A 27,445-nucleotide genomic window follows, 5' to 3' on the forward strand; every position below is an offset into this window, starting at 1 on the left:
CTTTCATCAAACAACCTACTAGCTACTGTCACTTCACTCTCAGTAGAGGACGGTGCTGTCTCAGATTCTTTCCTGCATGCCTGCGACTGGTTTTGGAAATGATGCCACACATATGGCAGGGCGTTGGTGTGTAGATGACCAGAATTTCTGCGTCAACAACTTTGTGCACAAGCGGTAGTGTTAGCCATGACACATTGTGTGCAGAGATCATACAAGCATCCTGACTGATGGATCAATTGAACAATACATCAGTTCTGTGGTACAAGATGGGATTGACGATATCCTCATTGCTACTACGAATGATGATCCAATTCTATGAACTGGTAGACTTTCAAGATCAAGCTATATGCATTCAGGGAATTAAGAATGTGATCACAGACAAGATCTCCTCCTCCAGTCTCACTCCCACCTACTGCGCCCATTGCCAGACACCCTCCATCTCGGTGTATGGTTCATCTCTAAAAGTCACTCGTAGCCAAGGGTTATTCAACAAGAGTAGCCAAGACCATCTCTGAAGCTCATCGCACCTCTTCCAAGGCCTTGTATGACCATAAATGGAAAGCTTTCGAAGTATAGTGTCTGGCACGTGACATCTCTACTCCGACCACGGCTCCCTAACACAATGACGGGTATTTGCAGCACCTAAGGCCTATCCAAAAACTTAAAGGTTCAACACTGGCTACATATCTTGTGGCAATCAACTCTGTTATTGCCGCTATGACTGGCTTAAAGATCTCCACAGTGGCAGAATTCCAGGCTCTAATTCTTTCGCACAAGTTAGCAGACCAATCGTCCCAGTTTCGTCAACCTACTTAGGACCCGAATGTCATCTTACATCATCTGACTTCAGAAGAGTATGACCACTTATAAGAGGAGGATTATGAGCATGTCACCCTGAAGCCAGTTTTTCTCCTGGTCCTGGTGACAGCTGTCTTAACACTGAGACAGTCACAACTCCCTTATAAGTCACACATATACCAAGGTTAAGAGTTTTTCTTGGTAAATTCTATTATTGAATATCAGCCATGTTAACCCTTTACCATCATAATGGTTAATACTGATGTGACAATTGTTAAAAAAATGCCTCTGTTCACCAAGCAGTCAGTGGGTACCCGGTAGGATGAGATGTGTTAACTTTCGAGCGCCTCACAGACAGCTTTGGTTATATACTCCCCAGGGAGCTGATCCATTGACTAGGGTAATGATAATTCAGCTTTGAGCATTCATTGCGTATGGAGTTATGCGCTTTACAAGCAGACATGTTTTTAAGATTATAATTATCATCTCGCACAGATGCAGTGACTGTTTGAGAACTGTTATGATAATGCGGTACACCCCTGGTACTTAGTTGCCTCCGAGTACATTTCATTACGTGAAGGATGGTTGTTTCCCCAGGTACGATGTCAACACGAGGTCTACCCAGTTCACACGAGGCAAGCCTCCAGACAGGTCCTCATCATTGCCGAGTTCGAAGTCCGAGACCGCCTGGCAACGTCCCAGATCAACAAGTTCCTCTACCAGTACACCTCGGAGAACATGCCCAAACAAACACATGCCAATATGGTAGGTGGAGCATCAACCTGTGTGATGAGTAGTTGACTGGAGATGTGGCAAGTGCTGAGTCTATGAACATTCATTGGAAATATTCCTTAGCATAGCTGGGATGTTTCAAGAGGACAACCAGATTGTATTTAGACATCATGAAATTAATGTTTTCAAAAGTTATATGTACATAAGCAGAATTGTGTCTTAAGACCAGGAAAGCTGTAGAATGTAAACTGCAGCCTTCTAAAGTGTTGGCCAAAATGTATGATGCGGGATGTTTAGAATAGGATAGGGAAATCATTATAATTAATACAAACCTGTTAAAAACATTTGTTACATTTAATCCCAGATGTCGCTCTCAAAAAAACATACTGGCGTTTTGAAAACCAAATCTATTAACATGACTAAATGTTCATTAAATCTGGTGCCCCAATGAGGGCAAGGTCCAGCGTTTGGGGAGCTAATATTTAATTACGTTTAGTCTCAGATTGGTAGTTCTCCTAAAAAAACATACTGGCAGTTTGAAACCTGAAAAATCATTACGTTTTTTCAATATGCTTTGGACATGGAAATGTTATATACAGGAAGGGAAGTCAGTGAAGACTGCCATTAATAGAGGTCTCGGCAAATATTCGTCCTCATTGTCATGCTGTGTTATTGTGATTCTACCTCTGAGGCATCGTGTTTCTGTGTCCGTGTGCTTCAGCTGGTGGTCAAGGCTCTCCACACCCGGCCGGAGTCGTCCCCCATCCAGCAGGAGTGTGCCCTGCGGGTGTCCCTCCTCCCCCTCAGACTCAACATTGACCAGGTGAGCACCAGCTAGTATACTCACTAACACAACAAGCAGGCAACATGCCAGTATGTCACTGGATCATTGTAGTCATTAGCACCAAACAGAAAGGATGGATTAAACACGGAAATTTGAAATCACAAAAAATGTGTGAAAAAAGGCCTCCATAGCCAATGTTTCCACGATAACAAATACAATAATGATGGTTTAAAATCATATTTATTTTGTATATAATTTTGTTACCGGAGCTAAATAGGTTAAATCACAAAAATATGGCTCCTGAAAACCAAATTAGCTCAAATAATTATATAAATAATAGTCTCTACAGTACACAGTTTGGAACCCTATTCAGTCGGTCAATGATTTACCCACAGGATGCGCTGTTCTTCTTGAGGAAGTTCTTCATTGATCTGTCCGGGGGGAGTGCACCCTCCCCTCACAGCAAGTCTGTGCCTGTCCCCGAGAGTCCAGTGGGCAGCCCTAAGCCCGGCACCGCCTCCTCCTCCACCCCCCCTGCTCCCCCCGCCCCCGTGATGGCCGTCAATCTGAGCCCCGAGGAGGAGTCGGAACAGGACCAACAGGACCTGCTCATCATGTTCGATGAGATGAACCTGGAGTCTAATGCTGGGCTAAACCAGGAACTGTCAGAGAGCACATCATCATCCACAGGATCGGACCATGGGTCTCAGCCGGTCTTCTTCAAGTTAGTGAGACTCAACATGCTCTAGTCATCAACAAATTCATTAACCTGTAGTTTACTTGAGATGTAGGGTGATTATTAGAATTACCATTCACATGAAAGTAAAAGTTTATCAGCGTTTCAAACTAACTAATTTGACTTTGTTACAGCTGATTTCATGTTGTGTGCAACTTTAATGCATCTAGAAATGACTGACTGTGGGATACTGGGGTAGATCAGAGCTGTACATGGGGGCAATGTGAGCAGCCCATGCCAACTACATAGGCCGAGATGAGCAGCATTATGCCTTTAATTCCTTCTTGCCTGGTTTACGGATCTGCCCACCTTAAAATATAAAATTTAAGAAAACATTTAAATCAGAATGACAAGGTTTTTTATAATGTCAAGGGTAAAGATCGCTTAACAATAGATATAATCCAAACAATTTTTACAACTATGAATCCTCATTTTTTTAGCACTTCATTCATCCAAGTCAATGTTCAAGGTGATTACAAACAACCTGTACAATGCATTCATTTATTATTATTTTTCAACCAACTGAACAACTTTTTCACTATCCCATCCATGACACCACACCCCAAGGTTTATCAGAAAAGTAAAATTTATTATATTTATTCGTTTTAAGAAATTGATTGTTTCCATCTCAGACTGTATTTACAGGCTTGATGTTTGAGGCTGGTTTTGTAGTTGTCACCTTCCTGTTCCAGGTCTTTCATATTTTCTCCCGATGTGCCAATACGGTTGGACTACCATGGCAAGAGAGTTGACATGGAGCAGGTGAGAGGGGCCCTTTAAGGCACCGTTTGTCATTGTCTACCTGTTTGTATAACATGCATGTCAATCAATCTTGTATAGAGAAAATTGAAACTCCTGCCTGCAATTCTAACAGTAAATATTTTAAACAGGGAACATTTGCTGGATTGTTGGTTGGCCTTGCTCAACTGAATTCGTCCGAGCTCAAATTGAAGCGTCTCAACTACAAGCATGGGTAAGCAAAATTTATTTGAAGATTATCATAAAATATGAAGTTTGAATTACAAAAACACTTTGTAAATCTCTTACTTATTACTATCCCGAATTTATGTTCTGAGCAATGTAATTGTAGTCCCCACTGAAACCAGACATACGGAATATGTTGTTTCTTGGTCCCATGTAGGTTAGCCAAGTGTTGTTTCAAATCAGGATGAGTGAGTGAATGTTGTTGCCTCAGTAAGCAATATTCTTACTTATATCACAGCTTCAAATTGACCAGTCATGTAATATTTTGGGGTGTGTGCGTGTGTGTATGTGTGTGTGTGTGCTTGTGTGTGTATATTGTGGCTTTTTGCTTGTGCCACAATATCTTACCTGTCATTTCTATGCAGTTGGTATATTATGACATGTATCAACAAGGTCAGCGAGTCCAGTCCAATCCAGTTAGTCATTTCTTACTACAAGCTTGGGCTACTTAAGACCAGTTGTTTTTTTCCAAGTATTTTCTGACATATATTATTCCAACTGGCAATAGCTACTTGTCGGTCCCTGGGTTGAATTCTCATAGGGTCCAGGTAGCCCATGTATCCTGATCCGGGTCCACTTACACATGGCGATCTTAGTGCTGCGACTATCGTAAGCCTATGTTGAAGTATGTGAATTACGTCTCAAAGTGCAAAAAGCCATTTGTGCAAATGGATACAGGTCAGTTACTTGAATTTGCTTCTCTCTTCAGCTGTGTCCACTAGCACATATTGAACTCAGGGCTGCGACTATTGTAAGTCTATGTTAAAGTTCGGGAGTTGCTACTGTCTAAGCACTAAGATGACTTTGTGCAGGTAGACACGGGTTAGTAACTTGAACTTCTCTCTGCAGCTTGCTGGGCATGGACAAACTGGCCAAGTATGCTGTGAGTGAGTGGCTGAATGACATCAAGAAGACACAGCTGCCCAGCATCCTGGGGGGAGTGGGGCCGATGTACTCCTTTGTGCAGATAGGTGAGTCATGACACTGTGTATTGGTAGATTAGCTGTGTCCTGGGGGGAGTGGGCCCGATGTACTCCTTTGTGCAGGTAGGTGAATCATGACACTGTGTATTGGTAGATTAGCTGTGTCCTGGGGGGAGTGGGGCCGATGTACTCCTTTGTGCAGATAGGTGAGTCATGACACTGTGTATTGGTAGATTAGCTGTGTCCTGGGGGGAGTGGGCCCGATGTACTCCTTTGTGCAGGTAGGTGAATCATGACACTGTGTATTGGTAGATTAGCTGTGTCCTGGGGGGAGTGGGCCCGATGTACTCCTTTGTGCAGATAGGTGAGTCATGACACTGTGTATTGGTAGAATAGCTGTGTCCTGGGGAAGTGGATGTACTCCTTTGTGCAGATAGGTGAGTCATGACACTGTGTATTGGTAGATTAGCTGTGTCCTGGGGGGGAGTGGGCCCGATGTACTCCTTTGTGCAGGTAGGTGAATCATGACACTGTGTATTGGTAGATTAGCTGTGTCCTGGGGAAGTGGATGTACTCCTTTGTGCAGATAGGTGAGTCATGACACTGTGTATTGGTAGATTAGCTGTGTCCTGGGGGGGAGTGGGCCCGATGTACTCCTTTGTGCAGGTAGGTGAATCATGACACTGTGTATTGGTAGAATAGCTGTGTCCTGGGGGGGAGTGGGGCCGATGTACTCCTTTGTGCAGATAGGTGAGTCATGACACTGTGTATTGGTAGAATAGCTGTGTCCTGGGGAAGTGGATGTACTCCTTTGTGCAGGTAGGTGAGTCATGACACTGTGTATTGGTAGAATAGCTGTGTCCTGGGGAAGTGGATGTACTCCTTTGTGCAGATAGGTGAGTCATGACACTGTGTATTGGTAGATTAACTGTGTCCTGGGGGGAGTGGGCCCGATGTACTCCTTTGTGCAGGTAGGTGAATCATGACACTGTGTATTGGTAGATTAGCTGTGTCCTGGGGAAGTGAATGTACTCCTTTGTGCAGATAGGTGAGTCATGACACTGTGTATTGGTAGAATAGCTGTGTCCTGGGGGGGAGTGGGCCCGATGTACTCCTTTGTGCAGATAGGTGAGTCTTGACACTGTGTATTGGTAGAATAGCTGTGTCCTGGGGAAGTGGATGTACTCCTTTGTGCAGATAGGTGAGTCATGACACTGTGTATTGGTAGAATAGCTGTGTCCTGGGGAAGTGGATGTACTCCTTTGTGCAGATAGGTGAGTCATGACACTGTGTATTGGTAGATTAGCTGTGTCCTGGGGGGAGTGGGCCCGATGTACTCCTTTGTGCAGGTAGGTGAATCATGACACTGTGTATTGGTAGAATAGCTGTGTCCTGGGGAAGTGAATGTACTCCTTTGTGCAGATAGGTGAGTCATGACACTGTGTATTGGTAGAATAGCTGTGTCCTGGGGGGGAGTGGGCCCGATGTACTCCTTTGTGCAGGTAGGTGAATCATGACACTGTGTATTGGTAGAATAGCTGTGTCCTGGGGAAGTGAATGTACTCCTTTGTGCAGATAGGTGAGTCATGACACTGTGTATTGGTAGAATAGCTGTGTCCTGGGGGGGAGTGGGCCCGATGTACTCCTTTGTGCAGATAGGTGAGTCATGAGTTCACCCGACACTGGCTTCAGACAAGTGACTAAATTCCCAGATTGATACTACGCTACTTGAGAATGCAGTGAGCAACAAGCAGTACTGATGCACTCTATGTGTCTCACCTCCAGTGCATGGCGTGAGGGATCTGTTCTGGCTGCCGGTGGAACAGTACCGCAAAGATGGCCGCATCGTCCGTGGGATCCAGCGAGGGGCAAGCTCCTTCACCACGTCCACCGCCATGGCTCTGCTGGAGCTCACCAACAAACTGGTGCAGTCCATTCAGGTGGGGACACGTTTGTTTTTTAGGAACTGCTTAGCATTGTTAGGGCCTTTATCTGGCCCAGGGAGGGTGGTCCAGAATCCCCATCGTCTATACTACTGATCAATCTCATTAAAATCAGACCTTAGTTCTCGGTACCGCTAAACAAAGATGTGAAGACATCCCATTACGGGTTACGTCAGAACGACCTTTCATCCGACCAATCAATGCGTCGCTTACCAGATTATGAAAGTGACAGTCCGAATGTGATTTCTAATCATGCAATCTCGAAAACTTTAACATGGGGTATTCCGAACGATAGTTATGGGTTTGACGACTGAATCCTTACAATCTAGACCATCTATTTGCAATTCCAGAATGTTTTTTTGTTCAGGTTTCAAATTTGTAATCGAGAATTTGTCAAAATATGTTTCGAAGTGTAGTCGCCCATCTGAAATTTGTGCCGTAAAGCACGAGAAAGCTGCCTTCTGATTGGTCATTCCATTGGTCGGTCAAAGTTCGCGCAAGGTCAGTCTGACGTGACCCATAATGGGATGTCCTCAGATCTTTGTTTAGCGGTAGCGAGAACTAAGATCTGATTTTAATGAGATTGTACTACTGATTGATGTACAGATTTCTTGATCCTAACCCTAGTCAGTTGTCAAACTAGAAACTGAAACAGCATGTAATCTTGAAGTGATCTATTGAAACCATGATCAGTTGGGAATAATGAAATTTATTGACATGTGTTTTTATATACATTTTATGTATTGACAAATTCTTGCTTGACAACGGTATAAGGATCTATACCGAAACATCTTGCTTGACAATGGTATAAGGATCTATACTGAAACGTCTTGCTTGACATCGGTATAAGGATCTGTACCAAAACGTCTTGCTTGACAACGGTATAAGAATTTATACCGAAACGTCAAGCTTGACAACGGTATAAGGATCTATACTGAAACGTCTTGCTTGACATCGTTATAAGGATCTATACCGAAACGTCAAGCTTGACAACGGTATAAGGATCTGTACCGAAACGTCTTGCTTGACAACAGTATAAGAATTTATACCGAAACGTCAAGCTTGACAACGGTATAAGGATCTGTACCGAAACGTCTTGCTTGACAACGGTATAAGGATCTATACCGAAACGTCTTGCTTGACAACGGAATAAGAATCTATACCGAAACGTCGCCTATACAGTAGTTAAAGAAGTTGTTATCCGTAAATTGTGTCTACTTCGTATTTATTAGTGGTGTAAGAAATAATGTCTGGTATCTGCTTGTTTTATTGAAATGTGCATTCCGATTCCCTCTGTACTCCAGTATGTGGCCGAGTTAACCTACGACATGTTGTCCCCGGGGCCAAGTGTTCGCAAGGCTGGCACACGACGCCCAAAGCAACATGTCCGCCGTGGTCAGCCATCAGACATGAGAGAAGGAATGACCAATGCCTACATTGTCATAAGAGAGGTAGGTTAGTTAATCACAGAATCACATAAACAGTTATTTGTAATTATGTTGATATAATTAAAGCAAATATGACAGGAAAGACAGTTATTTTCAACATCTTCTTAAGACATAATATGCAGATTTGAAGTCATAAAAGATAAAGCAATAAAAGTACTATTGTACACTTTCTACATGTTACTCTAATGCTATAGAGACTAGACACGACTAGTCTGCTTGCTGGAAGCCTGATTTTATAGTCATTGTCATTTGATCTAGAACAAAGATATTGATAAATTTGGAATAAAATGCCGCACTCAGCAATATTCCAGCTATATGATGACGTTCTGTAAATAATCATGTCTGGACCAGACAATCCAGTGATTGACAAAATGAGCATTGATCCACCTAATTGGGATACGATGGCATGCATCAACAAAGTAAGGGAGCCTGACCGACCGATCCCGTTAGTTGCCTCTTATGACAAGCAAATTTGCCTTCTACGGCAAGCATGGGTTGCTGAAGACCTATTCTACCTGTGATCTTTACGTATGGAGTTCAGTAATGATGCTGGTGTGATGTTGTGTCATCCAGGGTATCTCGGACACAGCCCAGAACCTGGTGCGGGCGGCAACAGAGGAGCAGGAACAGAAGGGGCTGACAGGGGTGGTAGGGGGCGTGCTCCGTCAGATTCCGCCCACCATTGTGCAGCCTGTCATCATCGCCTCAGAGGCCACCTCCAAGGTCCTAGGTGGGATGAGGAACCAGCTCCGCCCCGAGGCCAAGAAGGAGGATGAGGACAAGTGGAGAGAGGGAGACAAGAGTTGATGAGAGAGTCATGTCAGGGTGTGTGTATGTGTGGTCGTGTGGAAGGTGTGTGGAAGACCTCAGATTTCGGAAGAAATCTCAGCGATGTCAGATTTTAGTTGAAGTTTCGGATGGCTGATGTCATATGTGATGTTGGTTCTTCAGGCTGGTGTGTTGTAAGTAGAAGGGACTGTGGAATGATGATGGTTGTTTGAAGATTTCTGTCAGGTCTCTTGTTGGCTGTGAGAACCATCATGCTTTCTGGTTGTTGGGAAGGAGGTGACGGCAGTTGCTGGACAACTGGTATTACCTTGCAGGGTTGTTTTAAGACGGATGTCTTCCAGGAGTACTTGTTTGATGGTGATGATGATGATGATGATGATGATGAGGATGATGATGATGATGATTGTTGAAGGTGTAGTTGATCATTTCTACGTCATCACAGTCCCACAGTCCCACAGGAAGAGAGGCTGATGTTCATATGTGATATTGAACGTGTCATGATGTTCCTGGAACATTGTGAGATCAACAAACTAGTCTGTAATAGCTGAAGAATGGTGTGTAGTCACTACAGGAGATGCTTCAGCCAAACTGCTGTCGTGTGGATTTGATGTGTGATGGTATGAGATTGTGGGCATGTCTTTCTTGTGAGTGTCATTCACACTGGACTGTGGTTCCTAGAAACATGGCTACTAAATACCCCAGCAATGTACCTAAACAAAGCTATCACTGTATTATAGCTACTCTGTAGTGAGTCCATGCTGTGGTTCCTGGGAACATGGCTACTAAATACCCCAGCAATGTACCTAAACAAAGCTATCACTGTATTATAGCTACTCTGTAGTGAAGCCATGCTGTGGTTCCCGGGAACATGGCTACTAATTACCCCAGCAATGTACCTAGGTCAAGCTATCACTGTATTATAGCTACTCTGTAGTGAGTCCATGCTGTGGTTCCTGGGAACATGGCTACTAAATACCCCAGCAATGTACCTAAACAAAGCTATCACTGTATTATAGCTACTCTGTAGTGAAGCCATGCTGTTGTTCCCGGGAACATGGCTACTAATTACCCCAGCAATGTACCTAGGTCAAGCTATCACTGTATTATAGCTACTCTGTAGTGAGTCCATGCTGTGGTTCCTGGGAACATGGCTACTAAATACCCCAGCAATGTACCTAGGTCAAGCTATCACTGTATTATAGCTACTCTGTAGTGAGTCCATGCTGTGGTTCCTGGGAACATGGCTACTAAATACCCCAGCAATGTACCTAGGTCAAGCCATCACTGTATTATAGCTACTCTGTAGTGAAGCCATGCTGTGGTTCCTGGGAACATGGCTACTAATTACCCCAGCAATGTACCTAGGTCAAGCTATCACTGTATTATAGCTACTCTGTAGTGAAGCCATGCTGTGGTTCCCGGGAACATGGCTACTAATTACCCCAGCAATGTACCTAGGTCAAGCCATCACTGTATTATAGCTACTCTGTAGTGAGTCCATGCTGTGGTTCCTGGGAACATGGCTACTAATTACCCCAGCAATGTATCTAGGTCAAGCCATCACTGTATTATAGCTACTCTGTAGTAAAGCCATTGTGGTACCTGGGAACATGGCTACTAAATAGCCCACCCATGTTCCTAGGAAAAGCTATCACTGTGTCACAGATACTCTGTGATGAAGCTTTGGTGTAGTCTCGATGAACATGACTTCTAGATAGCCAAATTATGCACCAAGCTACTGCTGTGGTACCTAGGAATGCAGCTTTCACTCTCTCTGCACACACGTCAAACACCGCCAGCTGTCCCAAGTTGTCTAAGTAGTATTTGTGTGAAGACAACAAGGTGACATCTATACAAAGGTCATATTCATGTATTCGTCTTTCATTCACTCTCTGTGTTGTACATTTTATCAAAGGTCATATGAACTGGTATGTATTTATCTATCCCTTTCTGTGTGGTACAGTGTTGTAGAACCATGACCAATATATTACACTGTTACCCACTTGGGGTGGGATTGAAGCTCTCTGGTGCCAATATATGAATACAAGTAGGCCTCAAAATATTGGAAGCGTGTAAGAGGCTGGTTTTGTTTTAGTTAAAAGAAATATAATCCCATTGTATTAGGAAATGCATGTGTATCTTAATACAGCAATACAATTCTTCCATGTTGAGATACGTAGGCTAGTGCATGCATGTAGGCATCTTCCTTAAGCAAGGGAGTTAACAGACTATAAAAGTCCAGTTTCCACCCTTGCCACTAGGCTGGAATTATTTGAGTTAAATTTTGATTTGGGCTGGACTAATGAGTCTATGCATAGTCCAGTCAAAATCGCGTAACAAAATTGACAACAGGTTCATGAACAACATGGCAACTGCTGTGAACATTTTGGTTGATTCCAGTATTTGCAAAGCATGTGTACCGTCAACTAGGCATTGACAGATATTTTTCAAATGTTTGGATGGCATGTATGATGTAGGATACTGTGTATGGGACATACAGGACTGACTTCTATTTCAGTGGAAGTATGGGTGGGCAGTGTTCTTTGACACTGCAATTCACTGTACACCCCTTAACCTGCCAGATCTGTGGCCTGTTTCACAAAGAGTTTGTAGTGCTATGACTGTCGTAAGTCTATGTGTAGGAGTTACGATAGCCATAATGCTACGACTACTTTGTGGAAGGAAGACCTGATAAGCTTGGGTTTGAACCCTCGATTAGCCCTATTTATTATCCTTGGTCTGGTATCACCATACCTGTGCCAGCAGAAACCCCAAAGTGGTAAATGTCTACGGCATATATAACTTGGACTTTTCCCTAAGTTTAATCTGATACTGGTCAAGGCAGCATTAAACCTCTCACCAATTCACTTCTTTTATGGGCACAATGGAGATGTATGGTTTCTTGTTTCAATGACAGTACAATGACAATGAATACACAAGGTAATCTTAATCCCTGCATGTAAAACAATGTCTAGCAGAACATAAAATACAATTTAAACGGTAAATCAACGTGTCTGGTGATTTTTTATCTAAAATTTCAAATTTATGCTGACCTCTTATCACCCATTCGTTTTCCGGAATTCGCTGAAGGGGTAGAGTGTAATTATTTTCGGCGCATAATATTAAAAAAAAAAAAAATTCTCAAATACCGAATCCGCTAGAGGGGGAGTGCGTTCTACTTTGGTGCACACTATACACATACGGTATATATTAGTGGAGTACTGAAAGCTGATGTCTATGCCATCTATACTAGTTCAGACCTTCAAGATGTTTAATGCTGGGGCAGTTTGCTGCAATGGTTAAAGGCTTGGGACTAGAATGTGTATTGTGGAACTGTCTGACCAGATGGCCCATGCATATATTTGTTAGCTCACAAGTATGTACCGCACATTGTCTGTAATAAACTTGTACTTTTTCAGCAGTTTGAAACCACAGGGCCTTTAACCCATTTAATGCTGAAATTTAGCAGACAGCTTCCAACACAGTATTCACAGCAGCCATACACAGAAAGAGGATCAGATGTTCAATATGATAACAAGTGTCTCTATTTTAGATATAAGTACTGTGCATATTTCTTAGCCATTTCTGAATGTTTTGGGGGTGTGGTTTGACGTGTAATGTGTGTAAAACTCAACATATATGATACTTTATTTTTTATCCTGTTATAGCCTTTCATGGGATGAACCACAAGTTTTATTTTTTCAAGATGATTCCGAACAATATAGGTGAGCTACAGTGACTTTGGGTTCTTTTTTCTCATATTAATCATCAGGTTTTATCATTGATGTTTTAAGTGTTTCTGCTTTCTTTGTTTTCTTAAACAATGTACAGTGTATAGAAATTTGTTTTGATTTTCTACTTATCTATAATGGTGAAATTATGTACATCTTCAAATGTCCATCATAATTTCAGTCATAATAGGCTAAAGAGTCTCTCACAGGACCTTATTGATGCAGAAATTCAAATAACAAACTTGTTGATGCAAGATATATAGAGACAGCAAGTAAATATGTATGTGTACTACTCCACTTTTGATAGGGATGTTTTTTATCTCCCCATGATGCACAAGGCTGAGGGGCGGTCGGGTAGCCTGGTGGTTAAAGCGTTCGCTCGTCACGCCGAAGACCCGGGTTCGATTCCCGACATGGGTACAATGTGTGAAGCCCATTTCTGGTGTCCCCCGCCGTGATATTGCTGGAATATTGCTAAAAGCGGCGTAAAACCATACTCACTCACTCACTCACTCACAAGGCTGAATTTCATGTGTCAAGTGTATGTTTAATTAGAATGGCATATCCCAGTATCTCTATCAAAGGTTGAGTAGTATAGTCAGAAGTGGATTTAGTTCACATTCACTTTACAAATGCTTCTGAAAGTCTAGAATTTCTTTTGCATCAATTTTTGCTTTTGTTTATTTTAATATATCATTTTCTATGTAGCCTTAATATTACTGATTTATCAAGAAAGGTGTGTTCTTGGCCTTGATTGTCTGTATTGTTTTGTTATCAGTAAATCACAGCCATGCTACTGTCTGAACTGTGATATCCACCATGCTGTCACATCATTTTGATTCTGTAGTCTCTTTCAACAACGCAAGGGGCACAGGTGGCCAAGTGGTCTAAGGAGCTGTAACTCACTGTGCAGAGTTGCGTCCCTTAGCAGTGCAAGGATCTGCTTGTCATGGGTTGGAAAACCAAGATTTGACTCAGTTATGATCCTTGATCTGTCGGCACAATACATATGTTTGTTGCTATCGATGTTGACTTGACATGATGTGATTAAAATAGTGTTCCAAGATGAAACCTCTACTCATGAGTCCGAGCTGGTATACAGATTATAGAAAAAGTCTTCTGACACCTTCTGTATAAATGTTAATGTATTACTTGAGTGAGCAGTTGTTGTGTACCATGTATCGCTGACTTCTTTACAATGTTGCATAATAGCTGCTATGCTGTTATATGTTGCATCTGCTGCTGCAGTCAGTGATAGTCACCTGGGACGTCTCTCAAGTCTAGAATTGAGGAGGCTTTATTAAATAATCACTGTACTAGAACTTACATCTACACAATACTTTGATTCCCTACAGAAAATGACAAATTGTGATACTGAAAATGATCAGTCAGCTCCAATGTTACATCAGCTTGCTTCTCAGCAATATTATAATATTGAAAAGCAAAAAAAAGGGGCAATAAAGAAGAATTTCATGAATTACAATAATGGCATTTTGGCAGAAATCATCATGCTTCCTTCCAGAATGGCCCAGTCCTCCATGTCATGCCTGGCTGTTGTGGAGTTGTCTGCCCTTTGTCCTGTGTATATCTGCTGTGTGTGAACTGTTGACAGGCTTACCATTGTTAGAACACATGAACCAGTAGTGTAGATGTATTACATGTTCCTGCCTCTAGAGAAAAATATTCCTGTTAGTAAACATTCCTGGTCGTAAGTTGATTATAGGACGTAATATGACCTGTGTGTATCTGTGTTCGTATCGGAACATCCTCCAATCCTTCGTCACAAGCACCTGCTGTTTCTTTTCAATCTCATTAAAATCAGATGTTGGTGCTTGCTATTTCGCCAAGATCTGATCTTGGTGCTTGCTAGTACACTAAGATCTGATCTTGATGCTTGCTTGTACACTAAGATCTGATCTTGGTGCTTGCTATTACGCTAAGATCTGATCTTGGTGCTTGCTATTACGCTAAGATCAGATCTTGGTACTTGATATTACGCTAAGATCTGATCTTGGTGCTTGCTATTACGCTAAGATCTGATCTTGGTGCTTGCTATTACGCTAAGATCTGATCTTTGTGCTTGCTATTACGCTTATTTAAAGATCTGATCTTGGTGCTTGCTATTACGCTAAGATCTGATCTTGGTGCTTGCTATTACGCTAAGATCTGATTTTAATGAGATTGGTTTCCTTTATGAATGCTGCCTTTGGTTTAGTCCTTGACAGGTGTATGTTTGATTGTATATCCCACACGGATCTAGATAAGCTGCTGCCTTGTATTACTGTATACCTGATCGGATCATTTGAAAGGGGCCCACATCCATGTGTATGATTGTATGGAAAGTTATTTTAATAACAATTTTCTTGCTCACCCTTTACATCTTGAAATGGATATTACATTTGAATTATTTTCATGTGTTTTTTTGCATTTGTGTTGAGGTGATGTTAGGAAATATGTTCACAATAACACAACATTCAGTGATAGTGTTTCATAGCTAGCTGCATTTGTGGATCTTTTCACCTCTTTTATTGAGTAACTTGTCATGCCACTAACATTGAATATAAAAAATCTTGAAGTTGAATATTAGCATGAGCAGTGGGTTTTGCGAGCTGGTCCATTATAAACAGGTCTCTCTGTATCTGACTCGTATGTATGGACTAGATAATGTTTACTGGTGTGTTAGGGTCTCTGTAGAGGACTGATAAATAAACACATTTTGTGATTACCCAGTAGTTAGTTACTGAAACTGCAATAATGGAATTGGTTATGTTAAGCAGGTATGCATGTTCCTACTTATCGATGCTTCAACATAGTACTGTATCCAACAGGTTCATGTACCGACTCCCACTTGTGATGAGAGACATGAGTAATGTGTGTTTCTTCGCCATGTCTAGAGAGGCGTATCCAAACCTTGCCATTTTAGCATGTCAACAAATGTCCTAGTGTGAGTGATGGCAGGACCAGTGACCATGACTGTCTTTCAGAATGAAACCACATTTAGTATAGATTTGTCAGGTAGATGATGGACCTTGTTACGCACAGTTAATTATAGGTGTTTAGAATATGTTTCCGAACAGTTGATAAATATTCTCTAAATTTAATGATGGACACTGAGTCAACCTCAAACCATTTTGTGTTTGCGTTCTATTCAAGCTTCTTTATTCAAGGATTCTATGTTGTACCGAAAATTGTTCTGTCATGTTTGTGATAATTTGAATAATTGTACAAAAAATAAATAGAGTTACTTATTAGAGAGGCCTCTGCCGAAATATGAAACCTTGGGCCTGGAGACATCCTGGAGACATATCTACATAGTTCTACAGGGGCACATGGAGGTTCTGCAGTGGGATTTTGAATTCATGACGAGTGGATGTATTTTCTTGTCAAAGTTTGCAAGGACACTTCAGGTTGTTGTTGTTGATTTTTGTTTGTGAGTAAAGATGGACGTACAGTGTCTGGTTGTACAGAAAGGCATGTGCAATGTTCAGTGATACTCGACTGGAGTCACGGAAGGTGGATATTTATGCATACACATCTGTACATAAAATATTTATTCAACAAAAATAAGCTATTTGTAAATGGTATGCATATATGAAGTGATTGAAATGAATGTGAATAATAATATCATGAAGTAAACAGCTGCTTTTTTTGAAAAACATGTTGTTTTTTTATCTTTTACACCACAGTGGTGTGAGCAAATGCCTTATTCTGCAATCAAGAATATTCCAGGTAGAAGCAGGTAAAAGTGAAGACTTGGCCAGGCAATCAAGCTGTTGATGCGTGATCAAGGATCCACTTTGTAACCATCAGATGCTGTGTTCGTATGTAGTGTGTAGTGTGTTGGCAATTGGTAGCCTAGTGGCTAACAGGATCACTCGTTGGGTCAAGCCCATCCTAGCCATAGCTAGGTCAAGGATCCCACACTTGGCTAGGTCACAGATCCCACACATGGCAAGGTCAAGGGTCCCACACATGGCAAGGTCACAGATCCCACACATGGCAAGGTCACAGATCCCACACATGGCAAGGTCAAGGATCCCATGCATGGCAAGGTCAAGGATCCCACACTTGGCTAGATCACAGATCCCAAACATGGCAAGATCACAGATCCCACACATGGCTAGATCACAGATCCCACACATGACTAGGTCACTGATCCCACACATGGCGAGATCACAGATTCCACACATGGTGAGATCACAGATCTGACAAATGGCTAGATCACAGATCCCACACATGGTGAGATCACAGTTCCCACACATGGCGAGATCACAATTCCCACTCATGGCTAGATCTCAGATACCACACATGGCGAGATCACACAGTATGAGTAAAGTTGTTCTTCAGACTTACGTTAATACATGCAATTCTTACAAGGTTTCCAAATTGAAAGCCAAGGGTTAAACCAGTAATAGGTTCGTACAGAGCTAAATTGTTCAGACAGTAAATGACCAGACAAGATAAATAGTCAAAACAGTATAGTGAAACCCTGTTAAGTAAGTGGCAGCATCATAAATCTGTGCCCTCATAAATGTCCACAATTGTCGAATGTCTTGAAAGAGGCCCGTGCTCAGTTCTGGAATCCATCTTCCCGAGGCAAGGGATTTAATTAACTCTGAAAAATCTACCGGTAGTTTCCAGCCTCGATCGAAGCGCCACCATTGGCTATTACGAGTTACGAGTTACGTCCCTTCTATGCTCCTCCTATTGACAAATCAGATTCCATCTCTCATATTAATTGCATTCTTTCAAACAAACGATGATCAAGATATATATTGTAATAAAGCCGCGCGAAGTGCATCAAATCACTTGAGCACCTTGATTAAAAGCATGAAAAGATTTGGAAAATAGCTGTCGACGGCCGGTTGATGGCACACATCTTTTGCAAATCTTGCCAGTTGACCGAAATCTGCGTTGAAATCAGTGTTGTTTACGACCGGATGTCAATTCCGTTACGCGATTTTGATTGGACTATGCATAGACTCGTTGGTCCAACAAAAAAACTGGAAACTGGACTTTTACAGTCAGTCAACTCCCTTGCCTCGGGAAGATGTCTTGAATCCGGAATAGCTTCGGATGCTTGCAGGAATTCTGCGTTTTCAAATGGGTATAACGTCTGCGTTTGACAAGCAAATTAAAGGCCGATAATCGCCCTTGTGTCACTCATATAGAGGTACATACAGCCATCTAGAAACTCCCACCCTGAGCTCGAACTGTCACGCCTGCTCACAAACGAGGTAAAAGTCTCACTTTCCGTGCAGATTGACTGCTTTAGACTGTATCTCATGATTTTTTAAATGAACATTATGCGAACTTGATATACATTTGACTGATGCCTCAAAGGATTCAGCCTTGGATCTAACTGTTGGGGCATATTGGACTTCCGGGTGGGGAAGGGGGCGGGTTTCATCTCAAGTGTGTTCGGGCTAAATGACCATCAATGGTTCACGAAGTGACATTGTTTATGAAATATTAATGCTGGATACATTTTTAACTTAAAGCTCATGTTGGGCTGCATGGAAATGAGGTAGCATCAAACTTGCGAAACCTGGCTTGCAAAATTCTGAGATAACGATATCGGAATTCAGACCCCAACCAAACGATTTCGACTCCATGTTGGTAAAGTCTCAAGCTGGCAACAGTTGTGGGATGCTGGCATTACTGGCCGACACGTGAACACAGTTTATCCTTCTGTAAAATTAAATTAGACAATTCGTCGACGAAAGAAACGTGAGGCAGTCATAATTACTTCGTCTTGGACACTGTGGATTAAATGCTTACCGCAGTGTCATAGACACTCCCTGTATGTTGGTAGGTCTTCCCTGTATGTACGCACTGTGATGAAAATAATTCAGAGACAGTGAAACATTATTGAATTGAATGCCCAGGCCACAATCATATCAGACTAAATATAAGGAGTGCAGTATTTGAGAAGGAAAGTTCATTTTCCCCAATTACACCCTTTGGGCCCTAAAATAGTTTATGCTTCAATACAGCGGGCAATTTAAGACTTCATAACTGAAGCTGGAAATTTGATATATCATAAAAATCTATCATATACATAGATTTGTATTGACTTTTAAACCATTTTAGCTGTGTTTTTTTCGTTGTTTTTTTTCTTGCTACAGCACTCGATATTTTACGAGCGCCTCGGAGATTTGCTGCCACTGACCATCACTGGAAATGAACCCACATCGATCTGCTGCCACATTCCACAATGCGGTTATCTCTGCTGTCACATGTTGTCAAACGACCGGTCCAAAGTATGATATTGTTGTGCTGTTTGTAGTCTATCGAGAATGAGCTGTGTGGGGTACGGGAATCCACAACGATCTGCTGCCACATATCACAACACGCGATGACAATGAATATTGAAGTGAGGGTATCTTAGAATGATTAACCTCTGTTCATTCCTCTATTAACCAAGACAGTTTGGGTGTACTTCGTGAAAATTGACCCATCCATAGCCAGTCAGCCATTTTAAAGCATTGATTCACTCTGTTTGTATTCGTATAGTTGCAAACTCAACTTATGAAAAAGTTTGTGGGTATAAAAAGTTGCCGAAGAGACTTAAAATATCCATTACATTTCTCTTACGGTTGGTGGCTATCTCTGTCTCTGTTTGAGACACTGGAGCATATTTTATAAAACATTGATCCCAATATCACCTTTGTCCGCATTTCGCAAAGTGTAAGTACATGCCTGTAAGTATATTATTGTGAATACTATTTACATGACTGGGGCAGCAAATACAATAGCACAGACTTATGACAGCGCTTGATCGATGTGTGGAACGAGATCCAGATAGAGCATGCTTGCTGCACTCATAGGCGGATGCAGAGGGGTGGAAACCAATTGTAGTATGTTGTAAGCAGTAAAAATATCTGAGAGAGAATTGATATGTTGGACCTCTCCCTTTTAAAAATGCTCGATCAGCCCTTGCTCGAACCAAATAAGGATTGCACTAGGTTTAGGTGCTCAACAAATGTCCTTCCTGGTCAGACTCGCGCACTCTACGCCACTCATTCACAGAAGTCTAATCTTGGCTTGAACCAGGCCCCTTGAATCTGCCAAGGGTGGTGGTAGGTTTAGGGGCACAGCAATCGTCCTCCCAAGTCACGCACTCTACCCTGTGTCACTCGTATACAGAAGTCTGATCTTGGCTTGAACCAGGCCCCTTGAACCTGCCAAGGGTGGTGGTAGGTTTAGGGGCACAGCAATCGTCCTCCCAAGTCACGCACTCTACCCTGTGTCACTCGTATACAGAAGTCTGATCTTGGCTTGAACCAGGCCCCTTGAACCTGCCAAGGGTGGTGGTAGGTTTAGGGGCACAGCAATCGTTCTCCCAAGTCACGCACTCTACCCTGTGTCACTCGTACACAGAAGTCTGATCTGGAACCAGCATCTGCCCTCATTCATGGAGCATGCTCTATGGTGGAATCTGTGATGGTAACATCCCGATAGTCGACACGGTGATGAGCCATGGAAGAAGATTATGCGTTCATGTATCGGTCCATATCGATGTCCAACGCCATGTCCCTGTCCTAAATACACTAGTGGCAACGTATAGTATCAGTGTCGATGTTGTGAAAGGTCCTGCGTTGTCCGGTCTTTTGTTCACATTCATCATGTTCATCCATATACAAGTGGAAATGGCTACCCATAACTCGAGTGAATGAGTGTGTTAATAATATACCGCCCTGCAGTTACATGGCTTACAGCCAAATATATGTAGAAGTGGAACTAACTTCGTCGACCATTAACCTTAAAGCGTAATCTCGTCACAACAGGGTTGGATTCCCCACACCTGTACAATGTGTGAAGCCCATTTTCCGGTGTCCCCCGTCATGATATTGCCGGGATATTGCTAAAAGCGACGTAAAACCACACTCACTCACTCACTCACTCACAAGTTTCAACAATACAAGCTTCACAAAAAGTAGGAACTTGAAAACTTTCCAGCTTTGAAGCTGTCAATATGTGGGAAAGGGCCTAGGAACGGCGTATATTAGGTATAAGTTGGTTCTGGGTTTAAAACAAAGAATTTGAGTAGTAGAAACCCTTTGAACTATACAGATGTCTCGTTCATTATTCGCGTCACGTAATGTGTAATTGAGGTTGTATACTCCCCAGGGAGGTGAGAATGAAGATCGAGTGCATACAGATCCATCGACCAGGGTAGTAGTAGTAGTAATAGTAGTAATAGTAGTAGTAGTAGTAGTAGTAGTGGTAGTAGTGGTAGTAGTAGTGGTAGTGGTAGTGGTAGTAGTAATAGTAGTAGTGGTAGTGGTAGTTGTAGTGGTTGTGGTAGTCGTAGTCGTAGTCGTAGTAGTAGTAGTAGTAGTAGTAGTAGTAGTAGTAGTCAATGCATTGTGTTAAGCCCATTTCCTAGGCTAACCCTGATCATAAAGTGGTACACATGAACATTTATGAACATTTATGAATTTCTGAACGGAAAATGTATTTATACAAGGTGTCTGTTACATTTATCGAAACTATCGATACAACTGCGTCGTATCGATTTCAACTTGCCATCGATGGTCCAGAAACAATTTCAATGCATCGATAGCAATCGATTCACATCTAGTGGCTGTAGCAATAAAACAGAGACGATTTGGATTTGTATATTTTATGTTATAAAATATATAATTGAATATATACAACACAAGGCCGTGGTGGAAAATAACAACACGGTAGTAGAGGTAGGTGGCGGTGAGATCAGAAGTGATTGGACGATACACATTCACACACATATACTCTTCGGCAAATTCTTTGGCATTCCATTCACGCACAATATACATATTCATATTTCCCAGTTGGGTTATAACTGGGTGTAGGAGGACGGGTGAACACTAGAGTCACTTGAGCTCTGATTGGCCCAGGAGACCGATGACGTTGCATTGAAGTAGGGGTTGCTTAGCGACGAGATGACCAATGGCTGGTAGGGTTCATCTGAATACGACGGAGGTTGGTAGTGAAGCTGTGGTCTGTAAGGGTCAGAATGTCGGATGGACGACAGCATCACTGGAGGGTCAGCGATAAACGGGAACGGGAACACACGATTTAATCCAAGCGCACTCTGGGTAGAGGGAGCATGTGTTTCTGAAAGATTGTTCTCAGGGCTACGACTAGAAACTGTTGAGCATTGGGAGGGTAGATGAGACTGAGACAATGAATGCTCCCTCTGGCGCGAGGCTTCAACGTGAGACCTGTAACCGAGGAGATCTGCTAGAACGGGTATACTGTCATATAACGAATGATTGCCCGTGGGCGGTAGACTCTGTGGCACAGTGGTATTGGGAGGGTTGATATAGTCATTGGGTAGCACAGTTATACTGCTGGCAGACGCGGGGTGGGGCATCCCCATCAAGAACGGGGATTGTCCTGGGAGCATCATATGCCCCGGCAAACGGGGGTTACGGGGGTTGTGGAAAGCGGATGCACTCTTGGAGTGGTTAAACCTGTTGGGCACGGTGTTCAGGAAGGCTGCTGTCGGCGTGACCTTGTTGGGCGGTGAGATCATGTCGTAGCTCTGGAACATGGGCTGAGGAGGTTTAGGTCCTACTGCAGGGGCTGGAGCAGGGCGCTTCCTCGACTTCTTCTTATTCTTCTTGTTCTTCAGAGGGTCGTTCTCGAACCTCATCAGTTCGGCGATGACGCTTTTCATGACGAGAGGGGGGAGTACTTTCTCATCTATGTCGTCTGTTGCTGCATCGTCGTCAGCGACGTCAGATGATTCCTTTGTCGCGGTTTCAGCACTACCACTCTCACTTTTGGGGCTCTCGGCCTTCTCCTCGCCGCCATCTTTCTTATCCCCGGGTTTCCGCCCCACAACATCCTTGCGGCGGCGATTTTGAAACCAGATCTGAACAGAGAAGAACAGGTTCAATGTCTATTCATAAGTTACAAGAATACAGTAAACTACGTTTATAACGAACACGCTTATAACGAACTGGTTTTTAGGTTCCTGTCATTTGCTGTATATACATGCTGTATATATGCTTATAACGAACTACGGTTATAACGAGCTAAAATTTGTGGTCCCTTTGAGTTCGCTATAGCCGTAGTTTACTGTAGCATAATACGAAATTAATTCAGCAATAATATTAGGAGTTTGAAGAGGAATTAACATACTAGTTATTCACAAATATGTATGTGTGTATGGATGCAAAATGGCGCTCAGAAATGAAACCTTTATATGTCTGTATTTTGGGCCATTGGCCTCTATACTGAATAAAATTGTTTGTCTTGTCTTGTCTATTCACAAATACTTCTGAATATGTCTGATTGATATTGAATATATTCATGTTATTTATGCATGTGTGCGGACGTATGTGTGTGTGGGTGTTTAACAAAATTCCAGCGATGTGACGCGGCATTTAAACAATCCCAGTGATTGATATTATGATCACATTTCAACAAGGCTATCAACCAGGTCGCTGAGCCTGATCACCCGATCCATTTGGTCACCTCTTACGAGGAGCATGGGTTTCTGGGAACCTCACGGGGTTTGTTTAAACGTGTATCGTAGACATGACGCATCGTCCTCACCTTCACTTGGTCACGTGTGATGCCGACTCTCTTTGCAATCAGCTGCTTCTGGGTGCTGTTGGGGTATTTCACCCTGGAGTAGATGGCGTTAAGTAGCTCCAGCTGATAGCGCGTGTAGCTGAGCCTCTCACGTGGAGGTGGGGGCGTGAAGGGACGGTATTCTGGAAAAAATAATGAATTCATGATTCAAATGCCGACTTGTTTCAACATCGAGCAACGGTTGCTGAACGTTGTTTTATTTCAATTACAAAGGATCATAAATGTGTTTTATCATTTCTACTAGCCTCGCTGTGAGTTGCGCCAAATATATTTAAGAGTTTCCAAATTTTCCAAAAACACCTTGATACATAAGACTTGCAGACATGACTTTCAAACTATATTGCAAGCTCAATTTTTATCCATGTATAAAGGAGTATTTAACGAACTGCATTGGTATCAATCACTAAATATATTACATTAACACAAGCAAATTTTTAATTAATGAGAAACAACAAATATATTATGTATGTTTCAAACTCGTATATGTGTCTTTTATTTGGACACGGGAGGCAGACATTATATTCGTAATATTACTGATGTAAATAGTTGATAATCTCTCAAATCAAATGGTAGTGTACATTGTTTCATAGTCATAAATAACAGCAACAGTTGTCCTATATGTCACGTGCATATGCCAATCAGCTGATCGGCATTGTAATCAAGCACCTGTCAAGTGTCATCAGCTTGTTCATTTCACGTGGTCGACATGCGAGGCAATTTACAACTGTCCTTGTCATTTTCACTCATTAATCTCCGGGCTGGATTAACTCATTATAATTACTTATTGTGGGAAGGTAGCCCAGGGCTTTTAAGAATGATTACTATATATTGTCTGAATATCCAACGACGTAATTTAGCTGCAATGTTCCACATATAGCAGGGGTACTTCCTCAAAACATTTGTACAAAAAATATTAATTATATATATGAATGAATTTTCTTTTTCATTTTCCAAACAAAAATAACCTTTGGAACGGTCCTTTAATCTTTATAAAACAAAGTGACCTCTTTTCATTACCGCATGCAGAACTATCTAAACTAAGACCACCTATTAAAATCGGATCTTAGAATGCAGATAACCTTTAAAAATATTAATTATATATATGATTATGAATGAATTTTTTGTTTCATTTTCCAAACAAAAATGATAAGACTGATAACCTTTAGAACGGTCCTTTAAATATTTTATATGAGATCAAAGTGACCACTATTCATTACCGCATGCAGAACCATCTAAACTACGACCACCTATTAAAATCGGATCTGAGAAAGCGGGTAACCTTAAAAGCATTTGGACAATGAAAAAAATAGCCTTTATCGTATGAATACAACTGTAATCACAGAGCCCCGCTGTTAGCTATTGGTGCAGCCTGAGACCCCTGAGAGGGGATAATTGCCCCTAACCCCCCACCAAGTCCCCTTTTACAGTGACCATTAGTGCAGAGGGAGTCGTGTAACCGATACCCTGCCGGCCAGTGGACAGCGAGTCTGGCCGGACACCACTACCTGGTCACTGTGTAATAAACATTTAGTTAATTAATTATGTTAATTAATGTTGTTTTAGCATGCATTAGGTGAGGTTACATTACAAATTAACAAATGTAACCTACACGCGTCATGCTCACAATTCAATTTATTATTACACCTCACTTACAACAATATTCTTAAGCAATCACATTTATTTTCTATAACATAAATATATATGATATATCTTCATACCAAGGAATTCCTTGGATACGAGAATCGATGCATTAGAAATAAATGTGTACCACCCACCATCGTCATCATCTGATCCTTCAGCCCCGGGGTATGTTGCCGCACCCTGCGTCCAGGGGATCATCCCATTGTTCCTGCTATCCCCGGGGGGTGGGGCTGTTGGTACGGGGTGGTAGGCCGTGCTGCCGGGGGAGGATATGGCAGAGCTGTTGGAATCGGAGGACTCAAAACTCTGCCTCGACAGACCTAGAAGCGGAAAGTCACACATGAACACAGAATTCATCAGAAAACAATGTCATCGCGTCCAGTCACGCTGCATCAACAAGAAATTAATGTCAAAACGTATCTTGTATCATTCTTTGGATCTCTGGACCGCTATTTTGACTTGATTACTTAAGAAACACGGTGTATAAATATGATATTAAATAAAGGACATTGTGGAACAGCTTTGTGTCACAATATTAGCACAGAACCTTATCAATTTGCTTGAGAAGGGTTGTGTAGGCGCCGAGAGGCTTCAGATGAGATAACTCTCGGTAATGTCTACAAACAAACTCTACAGAAAGAAGTTCATGTTTGGTTTAGAAGTAATAAGTTACTCAAGGGAGGTTTACCCTGGAACGAGAGTCAACAGCTGATTCTAAGTAAGATATTATTTATCTGTTTGTGTATGGAATCTGTCAATAGCCGTCAAAGCTATTACATAATACATACATACATCGTTTGCACGTCTTTCGACAAGATAACGGATAAACTTTGTAATTCGACATTTTTCGCGTTGACACTTGTTATATTTTACGCAATAGTAAACTTATAGTTTGTGAGAACTATTCTGCGGAGTATGCATAATGTCCCTATTCTGGTTGTCATGTTGCATGTATGTTCCTGAAAATGACACAAATGAAATATAATAAAATGCTTATTATAAAAAAAATAAACTTACCCTGCTGGCCAAGCGAGTTTCTGAGGCTGTCAATCTGAATCATGTTGATATTCCAATAAAATCCCGAAATTCAAACTGCAAATTATTTCCTTTACACTTGAATATCACAGATAAATATATTCCAGTAATTTCCACCGTTTCGTAAATGTAGACAGCACATAAATCCCTCTCGAGTCTTGAGCTATTTCACGGTGTCAGCTGTGATGTCGATGGTCAGAACACTGCAGGTGGATGTACTTGCCCAACATGGTGGGTCTGGGATGATATAGCTACATACAAGTAATAGTAAGCTGGTGAAATGAATCTCCCTCAAGTCCAAGGTGATGGCACTAACGTTAGGTTGTTCCCGATTGCCACCTCCTTCCCTCGTGGTTGTCCCTGCAACTTGTCCGCAGTATTGCTAAACAAACTAGGGCTAAATGCATCCCCTTGCCTGCCTCCACTCAGGTGTCAACGCCGAACGGCGGAGGGCAGCGTGAACGCGTCCGCTCAATCAGTCTCGCGAGAGTAAACTGTTATCTTTCTCCATAGTTACATAGACATCGTAGATAAAAGTCATTTTTCGATTGGAGCCAACTTTTCAAGCGCAAACTTTTAACAACCTGATCATATTTACCGAGCTCTCGCACACAAACAGCGGCAGTGGAGGATTGAGAAGGACTTAAGTAAATGCGCTAACGGGCCATTTCCTCCTTAGGGCTGTCAACATAACCTATTGTCTCTTTTGTATTAACTAATCCCGCCCCAATGGCCACTCAACCAGTTAAATCATTAACCTACACTCGTTTCCCAGAGTGCATTGTTGCGTAAATCCCCATTTTGTTTTGTTTTCATGCACCGCCCTCCTCTTGTTGGAGGGTTTAGGTGTATAGATTCGGTTTCACATTGGTCAGAGAGGTAGACATCACACTGTACAGCGAGCCCCTTTGTACGCCACTCCACGAGCCATCACGTCACTCAGTGGTAGCCATTGATGACGTTGAGCCCCCAGCTCTACAACTTTCAGTCATATACGTGATTTTGTACTTCACTTCAAAAACGAGAGATGTAAACTTTATTTATTTCACGTTTGTAATTTTATGTACCATACTAAATGGTACAGGTCATCATAAGAAACATTATCAAAATATTAAATAATATTACAAGACGTGACACAGTAACACGATGCCTCCCTTATGTATGTTGTACCCTTATTTCGCGTGAAATAAGTTTGAGATTATTATTATTTGTAAATACATATATTTCAAATAAAGAAACGTTTTTAAATTCAGTGTTTCGCGACTGTTTTCAGTCCAGTAACGTTTTCATAACTTTTGTACTTTCCAGTTT

At 42.0% G+C, this 27,445-nt stretch overlaps 2 protein-coding genes across 3 annotated transcripts in view; one reads left to right on the forward strand and one right to left on the reverse strand.

Annotated features, from left to right (window-relative positions):
* Positions 1-16,524, forward strand: part of LOC124131891 (autophagy-related protein 2 homolog A-like) — an 81,632-nt gene extending 65,108 nt beyond the window's left edge. For both annotated transcript variants that reach the window (XM_046495402.2, XM_046495403.2), the window contains 9 exons: positions 1,396-1,563; positions 2,252-2,353; positions 2,710-3,038; positions 3,743-3,812; positions 3,941-4,023; positions 4,884-5,005; positions 6,743-6,897; positions 8,205-8,351; positions 8,922-16,524. In XM_046495402.2, coding sequence (XP_046351358.1) covers positions 1,396-1,563; positions 2,252-2,353; positions 2,710-3,038; positions 3,743-3,812; positions 3,941-4,023; positions 4,884-5,005; positions 6,743-6,897; positions 8,205-8,351; positions 8,922-9,155 — 1,410 coding nt within the window. In that variant the 3' untranslated portion in view covers positions 9,156-16,524. The remainder of the gene's footprint in view (positions 1-1,395; positions 1,564-2,251; positions 2,354-2,709; positions 3,039-3,742; positions 3,813-3,940; positions 4,024-4,883; positions 5,006-6,742; positions 6,898-8,204; positions 8,352-8,921) is intronic.
* A 5,001-nt stretch (positions 16,525-21,525) lies between these two features.
* LOC124131916 (homeobox protein NOBOX-like) lies at positions 21,526-26,746 on the reverse strand. The gene is made up of 4 exons (XM_046495448.2): positions 26,117-26,746; positions 25,234-25,419; positions 23,420-23,580; positions 21,526-22,733 (listed from the first exon to the last, which is right to left on the reverse strand). The coding sequence occupies exons 1-4, from the start codon at positions 26,157-26,159 to the stop codon at positions 21,690-21,692; spliced, it is 1,434 nt and encodes a 477-aa protein (XP_046351404.1). The 5' UTR covers positions 26,160-26,746; the 3' UTR covers positions 21,526-21,689.
* Positions 26,747-27,445: the final 699 nt, after the last annotated feature.

This window comes from Haliotis rufescens, unplaced genomic scaffold (assembly GCF_023055435.1).
Source record: "Haliotis rufescens isolate VD_foot unplaced genomic scaffold, xgHalRufe1.0.p SCAF_3, whole genome shotgun sequence".
Lineage (NCBI taxonomy): Eukaryota > Metazoa > Mollusca > Gastropoda > Lepetellida > Haliotidae > Haliotis > Haliotis rufescens.

What these genes read in the sequence shown, in the direction of transcription:
- LOC124131916 (XM_046495448.2), bottom strand. Translation starts at nt 26,159, where the DNA reads ATGATTCAGATTGACAGCCTCAGAAACTCGCTTGGCCAGCAGG. An exon ending in AAACTCGCTTGGCCAGCAGG is followed by an intron (nt 25,420 to 26,116) that starts GTAAGTTTATTT and finishes TTCCGCTTCTAG; the next exon opens with GTCTGTCGAGGCAGAGTTTT. An exon ending in AGGATCAGATGATGACGATG is followed by an intron (nt 23,581 to 25,233) that starts GTGGGTGGTACA and finishes TATTTTTTCCAG; the next exon opens with AATACCGTCCCTTCACGCCC.